The following is a 7,397-nucleotide window of genomic DNA, read 5'->3' on the forward strand; positions in this document are numbered from 1 at the left end:
ATCTTCAATGGCTCCCATTTTGGTAGTCATAGACTCAAACGTTGAATTCAAGGTTTGGTCTATGATATCCAATCTATCAGTGAGTGTTCAAAATCAAGTTTATTCACAATCATTTCCAAGAGAGTATCGTTTGAAATGGCTTGCGAACTTTGAGAGGTGTGCTTATGGGCACTTCCCACATTAGCAGCCGCTTCAACTCCCTTAGAAGTTTGACCCAGGATTGAGAGACATTTTTGTGAGTGCTTCCTCCAACCATTTTCTCTTCAAGCTCTTCCATTGTGTCCATAGTTCCCTATTTGGCATCTATTCCTCCCCTTCCATATCATCTCTTGTAAATGATAGCTTTCTAGGTCTACCTCTCGGCTTATCGGGGCCATAGTAGGACTGTTTTGGCAAGTTTGCAATAGGATGATATAGGAGTTTCAGATTTGGGTGTTCTAGGGCTCTATAGGAAGTTATTAGGATAAGGAGTAAGCCTATGATGACACTTTTGGTTCAGTCAACCCTCTAGATGCCTCTGTTTTAACTTTTTCTGGCAAGTCAAATAGTGATAGTTTGGTCCACCGCTTGGACTTGAATTCTCCAAATGAGTTAAAACTGGTTGGTTAAGGTATTTAGAAAGTGGAGAACAAAATGGTGAAGCTAAATTTATGATCCGAGACTTGGTTTAAATTCTTTCCAAACAACGTATGCCGTAGAGAAGTGGGTGTAACTACTTAACCCAAAAACCAAACAGAGTGATCGAGGGCTCTATGGGAAGCCCTAATGATATGGAATAACTCCAAATATTCAATTTAGGTTTAGTTCAAAACCCTCCAGACTGAATCACACTTTTTTGAAAATTATAGATTATGTCAAATTGTCAACTACAAGCTTGAAAATCAATGTATGCTTGCATCTCGGCATATCCAAAGCATCAATATGCATCCAATCAAGGGAATTTGACTAGATTTTGGCATGACCTTGGTGCATTTATGAACCAATCTCAATCACTATACTAATACCAATGTGCCCAATAATGCCAACTATGCATTCTTGTAAAATCCCGTTGATTGTCGATTGCATTGCAAATCACATGTATGTATAATAAACCATTGCCCATTTGATTCGATATAGCAAGTCGATGGAGAGATGTTACTTGCCGATCTCCCGGCCAACCCTTGTCACCCCCCTCACCCTCTTACTAAAGTTTGAAATCTAATGGTAAGAGTTCAGGCCGCCATGTCTGGAACACCATGTCCCTAATCCCCCTCTTTTTCTCTTTTCCAAAAGAACTCACACAATAAGGAGAGTTCAAGCCATGCTTCCCCTTGACCTCTCCACCAATGCCAAAGGGTACCCTCTCAAATGCTAGATTCTAGTACTTGATTGAATTGAACTTGTACAATTTGATTAAGAATCTAACAATGTAAAGAGAGTAAAGTGTTTGATGGCTTACAATTTCAAACATGTACTCATTCTCATCAACATTACAACTTTAACATGTGATCATGCTTGCAGTAGTATGATGTACTCATGCTCATGAGCATTACAACTTTAGCACGTGATCATGCTTGTATTATGCTTCTTGTACACTTTCTTCCTCAAAATCCTCTGCTCCAAGGCTTGCAATAGTCATCTAATCAAAGAGAAACCAACAATGCCCTCACCAAGGCATAACAAATGCAATAAGCATCAATGATTGCATATTTTTCTTTTATTTTAATGCAATTGTTGACTTCTTTGTGTGTATAGGGTAAAATGATTGGAAAAGTGTGTGGGAATGATAAAGAGCAAGTAGAGGTTCAAAGCAATGCAAGCTATATGCAAGGGAATGATGAAAATCCCATGATATGCAAGAATTTTATCCTAAATCCTGTTTTCTCCCAAAAACCTAATGCCCTTGGCCAAATTAATCAAGCACTCCTGCATGACTGTATAGAGAAGATCAAGGGAAGAAGGATTGTAGATTGAAAACTCAAGAAATCCCACCAAAAACCCTAATCTTGAAGGTAATTTTCAAAACCCTATTTCTCCAGCGAGACCCTAAAATTGTGATCATTATTGCAAATTAATGATATGAGAGCATAGAGGATAGATAGGAGAAGAGAACTAATACCTTGGATCTCAAAATTTTTAAGTGGAAATCCTAATTTTCAAGAAAATCCCAAATCATTCAAGTAGGCCAAGAAACCCTAAATCTTGATTGAAATCAAAGATTGAACACATGTATAGGTAGAGGAAGGTTGGGATGGTCTCATTATGCAAATATTTCATAAAGAGAAGATCAAGGGAAGAAGGATTGTAGATTGAAAACTCAAGAAATCCCACCACAAACCCTAATCTTGAAGGCAATTTCCAAAATCCTATTTCTCCAGCGAGACCCTAGAATTGTGATCATTATTGCAAATTAATGTTATGAGAGGGTAGAGGAGAGATAAGAGAAGAGAACTAACACCTTGGATCTCAAAGTTTTTAAGTGAAAACCCTAATTTTTAATAAAATATCAAATCATTCAAGTGGGCCGCCAAGAAACCCTCAATCTTGATTGAAATCAAACATTGAACACATGTATAGGTAGAGGAAGGTTGGGATGGTCTCATTATGAAAGTATTTCATGAAAAAGATGATCCCAAACCCTATTTTTTCTAAGAAAATGAAAATTTCCATGAAATCCCCTATTCATGCAGCAATTGATCACATATATGAATGTAGCCAAGCATGAAAAGGAGGATTGATGAAGATTTTTTTCCAAAATTTGATGAAGAACCCTAATTTTTTCATGAAATCCCTAATATGCAAGAGAAGAAGAAATTGAAGCACTGATGAGATTAGGAACTTGCTTACTCTTAGTATTTGCATTACCAAGCATTTTTTACATTTGTTTGAGTCTCCATCTTCTCAATGAAGAAAAAACGTGGATAGGTTCATGGTTTCTTCATGGACAAAATCGTGCAAGAAATAGCTCCCCATAGAGTTTCAAAGAGGGCTCCAACTATGCCTTAGTCATCCACCATAGCCAAGGTAAGTATTGACTAGGCATTATGTGTTTGATGAGTCTCCAAAACACCATGAGAAAGCGAAAAAAAATCATAGTCTCACCACGAAAATCACATGGAAATGAAGCCAAGAAAGAACTTGTGATGAAGCCTTCTTGTACCCCATTCATTTTGTTAGCTTCAAACCCTAGACTGAAGCTTCAAGATCAAGCACAGAAAAGAGAGAAAAGAAAAAAAAGTGTTTTGATTAGTCTCTCTAATCTTGATTAGTGAGATTTTTCCCTAATTTTGGTTGTGAGATTTAACTTTGGCCCCAAAAAATTCGGTCCCCATTAAACCCATGGCCCCAAAAGCTTAGGAACAAACAAAGAAAAAGAAATTCAACCAATCCAAAGTCACCATATCCATCTTCTTGATCCAGAAAATCAAGAAAATCCAAAACATCCAGAAAATCAAGAACACTAAATAATAAAAAGCTTTGCTTTACAACGTAGCCACACAAATTAGAATATATACAAGGCTTCCGAATTTCTTCCGACAGTGGAGAGTAATACCTAAGGCATTTTCTTATTAGAGAGAGTAACATGGTTTGCCGGAAGATATGGAGAGTAATACCTAAGGCATTTTCTTAGAGGGAGTAACATGGTATGCCGGAAGATATGGCTGATGGCTTGAAGCAACTGCGATGAGAAAAGAGCACCTGCCACCCACTGCAGCGCTGGGGCGCAGTTGGTACTGAGACCGATAACCAACCTTCTTCTTTCGTGCCTATATAGCTGGGCGCACGCGGTCATGACGTCCAACGACGTCGTGGAAGCCAAAGTCCTCATTTAGTGGACTGTTGGCGCAGCCATCCACAAGCAAGCATAATTAAGCATGGCGCACCTTATCGCTTCCATCTTGCTCGTCGTTGCGGCGGTAGCATTTCTCCCTCCTCTTCATGGAGCACAGCTGCACGCGGATAAGAGCTCGAATATCAGCCGCTTTGAATTCCATGTAAGTCTGTCTGTCTGTCTCTCTCTCTCTCTCTCTCTCTCTCTCTCTCTCTCAATTTGCGTTCATCAAGCTAATTTAATGGGTAGCATGCTTATCACTTTGACAATGCGCCATGCACGTGCAGGTGAAGTACAGCAACTTTACTCGGCTTTGCCAAACCAAGCGGATGGTGACGGTGAACGACGAGTTTCCAGGGCCGACGCTGTTCGTGCGAGAGGGGGAGCGTGTGCTGATCAAAGTGAGCAACGAGATGCCCGACAAGAACATCACTATCCACTGGTAAATTATCGGTGGTCAGTAGCTGGCAAGCCAAGCTATATATATTTATAAAATATAATGGTTTTCTAATATATTCAATACTTATATTGAAGGCATGGCGTCCGTCAGCTGCGGTCTGGATGGTTCGACGGGCCTTCCTACATCACGCAGTGCCCCATCCAGCCGGGCCAGAGTTACCTCTACAACTTTACCGTAACCGGCCAGCGTGGCACGCTCTTCTGGCACGCGCACATCTCCTGGATGCGCTCCACTGTGCACGGGGCCTTCATCATCCTCCCAAAGGTGCAACAGAGTTATCCGTTCCCCCATCCTGCCAAAGAGATCCCTATCGTCCTCGGTACGCCCCCCCGCCCCCAAAAATCGAGAATTAGATAACTTTGGCCACCATCATCATCATGTGATGGACGGCAATGCTCACGTCTAATTTATTATTTTTTATAGCTGTAACACGCGGTTATATATTTTTGCAACTTACAGGTGAGTGGTGGAATTCCGACACGGAAACTGTGATAAAGCAAGCTCTACGGTCTGGAGCCGGCCCTAATGTCTCCGATGCCTACACGATCAATGGGCAGCCCGGCGCCCTCTACAATTGCTCGGCGAAGGGTAATTTCACAGATCAGTACTACATGAGCTCTCGGATCTACAAATATATATATATATATATACATTTACATTTTGATGATTGCGGCGGGGAACTGTATATTTATATACAACTTTAGTTATACATTAATTTGGTATAATTGCAGATATGTTTAAGCTTCCGGTGGCACAGAACCAGACCTACCTACTCCGGATCATCAATGCCGCCCTCAACGACGAGCTATTCCTCAGCATCGCTAACCATACTCTAACAGTGGTGGAGATCGATGCCACCTACACCAAGCCCTTCAAGACCAGCACCATCCTCATCGCGCCTGGGCAGACCACTAATGTTCTCCTCAATGCGGATCAGCCAACAGGAAGATACTTACTGGCGGTGAGAGCATACAACTCCGCGGGTCCCACAGTGCCCTTCGACAATACCACGGCCACCTCAGTGGTGGAGTATGTGGGATCCTCCTCGACCAAGCTGCGGCGGCCGGTCCTCTTGCCTGCCCTTCCTCCTTACAATGACACTGCCTTGGCCAACAACTTCAGCGCTAGTCTTAGAAGCCTCAACTCCAACGAGTTCCCGGTAACCGTGCCCCTTAAGTTAGACCGCCACTTGCTCTTCACTGTGGGCTTGGCCAGAAAACCTTGCCCTCACGGCAAGGTATGCCAGGGACCCTCCGGAGGCAAGTTTGCAGCCGCTGTTAACAACATTTCGTTTAGCCTTCCCAACACCGCCCTCCTCCAGTCCTTGTTCTTCGACAAATCAACGATCATCAAGAAGAATCGGACCACCAACACCACAAATATTGTCTTTCACACTAGCTTTCCGGACAACCCCGTGAGGTCCTTCAACTATACTGGACCACCACCCAAGAACCTCGCTCCAGAGACAGGGACACGACTCTCCTGGTTGCCATTTAACTCCAGTGTGCAGCTCGTCCTACAGGGCACCGGCATTCTCGGCACTGAGAGCCACCCCATCCACCTCCACGGCTTCAACTTCTACGTGGTAGGCCAGGGCGTGGGAAACTACAACAATACTAGTGATCCCGCCACATTCAACCTGGTCGACCCTCCCGAGCGCAACACTATAAACGTCCCCAAAGGAGGCTGGGTGGCTCTCCGCTTCCGAGCGGACAATCCAGGTAAAGTACACACTATAATTATCAATATTATAGCTCGACGTAGATGTGCCCTACAATAAACTCTGCTGCCGCTGCTGCTAAGCTTGTAGCTGTACTCTCTTGCTGACGGACCGTATGCATAATGTTGCAGGAGTGTGGTTCATGCACTGCCACTTGGAGATCCACACGAGTTGGGGTTTGGGCACTACCTTCCTTGTCACAAATGGCATTGGACCAAAGCAGACCCTTCAGCCCCCGCCCTCCGACTTGCCATCTTGCTAAGCTCTTGAATAGCAGCAGTACACACTATGATCGACGACGAGCTTCTCTTCAATCCTCCTTCGATAACTCTTTGCACTGACGTACATTTCTTCATGGCCGGGATTCTTCTTATGAGGCTGGCTCTCTAGTAAAACCATCTAGGGTCTGAAATGGAAGTCTTCGAGTTTTGCCATAATACGGAAAAACAACCGGAAGAGATCATCATTCGTGCTCCACATTATTCTTGTAAGCACTAATGAGGCCGGTTCTCTTGTAAACTGCTTTATCACTATCTAGGGTCTCAAATGGAGTTCTTCAAGTTTTTTCATAATGCGAAAACACCGGAAGCGACCATCATTCGTGCCCCATATTATTCGCATAAACACTAATGAGGCCGGCTCTCTTGTAAATTGCTTTATCACTATCTAGGGTCTCATGAAATGGAGTTCTTCAAGTTTTGCCATAATACGAAAACAAGTGGAAGGGATCATCATTCATGCCCTACATGATTCTCATAATGAGCCTGGTTCTCTTGTAAATTGCTTTATCACTATCTAGCGTCTCAAATGCAGTTCTTCAAGTTTTGCCATAATATGAAAATAACCGGAAGGGATCATCATTCGTGCCCCACATTATTCTTATAAGCACTAATAATATTAGGCAACATTACGTGTTGTTGCACCCAGCGACGTTACAAGGGCGCTGCCAAGTCAGCTCCTTGATTTCTTAGAGTACACGTAATACTTTGTTGTAGATATTTCCAATATTAGGAGAACCCGGGTTTGCTTCGTCCTCGAGCTTGCTCCAAAAATAGTAGTAAATGGATTAAACTGCTTATTCCAGAATGCCTTTTCCTCTTCAACCCATGGTGAGAAGAATTCATGCCAGGTTAGTCGAAAAGGATTATGGAACACTAAGGGATAGAGTTTCCGAATATAAAGGTAAGATGGATCTGCATGGTTTTAGATACTCGTCCCTTCTTTAATCGGAGACTTGGTGGCAACTAAAATGCCTACTCAATAGGAGGATCGTTGTCGCAATTTGCCACTATCTCGGAGCATGATACATCGTGTACTACAACAAACCACCAAGAGCACAACCATGTCTATAGTCATGCAAATTTAAAAGAATCTATATATGGAAAAAAATCTTCACGCATTTATCA

The 7,397-nt window shown here is 42.7% G+C and overlaps 1 protein-coding gene across 1 annotated transcript; it reads left to right on the plus strand.

The window, feature by feature from the left end:
• Window positions 1-3,775: 3,775 nt before the first annotated feature.
• Window positions 3,776-6,851, plus strand: LOC147620673 (laccase-4-like). Its single transcript, XM_086824941.1, has 6 exons — window positions 3,776-3,974; window positions 4,099-4,253; window positions 4,346-4,590; window positions 4,731-4,859; window positions 5,003-5,992; window positions 6,123-6,851. Exons 1-6 carry the CDS (start codon window positions 3,855-3,857, stop codon window positions 6,251-6,253), a joined length of 1,770 nt encoding a protein of 589 aa, XP_086681067.1. The 5' UTR covers window positions 3,776-3,854; the 3' UTR covers window positions 6,254-6,851.
• Window positions 6,852-7,397: the final 546 nt, after the last annotated feature.

The sequence above is a fragment of the Cibotium barometz genome, chromosome 31, assembly GCF_041138505.1.
Source record: "Cibotium barometz isolate CiBa-2024 chromosome 31, ASM4113850v1, whole genome shotgun sequence".
NCBI classification, from domain to species: domain Eukaryota; kingdom Viridiplantae; phylum Streptophyta; class Polypodiopsida; order Cyatheales; family Cibotiaceae; genus Cibotium; species Cibotium barometz.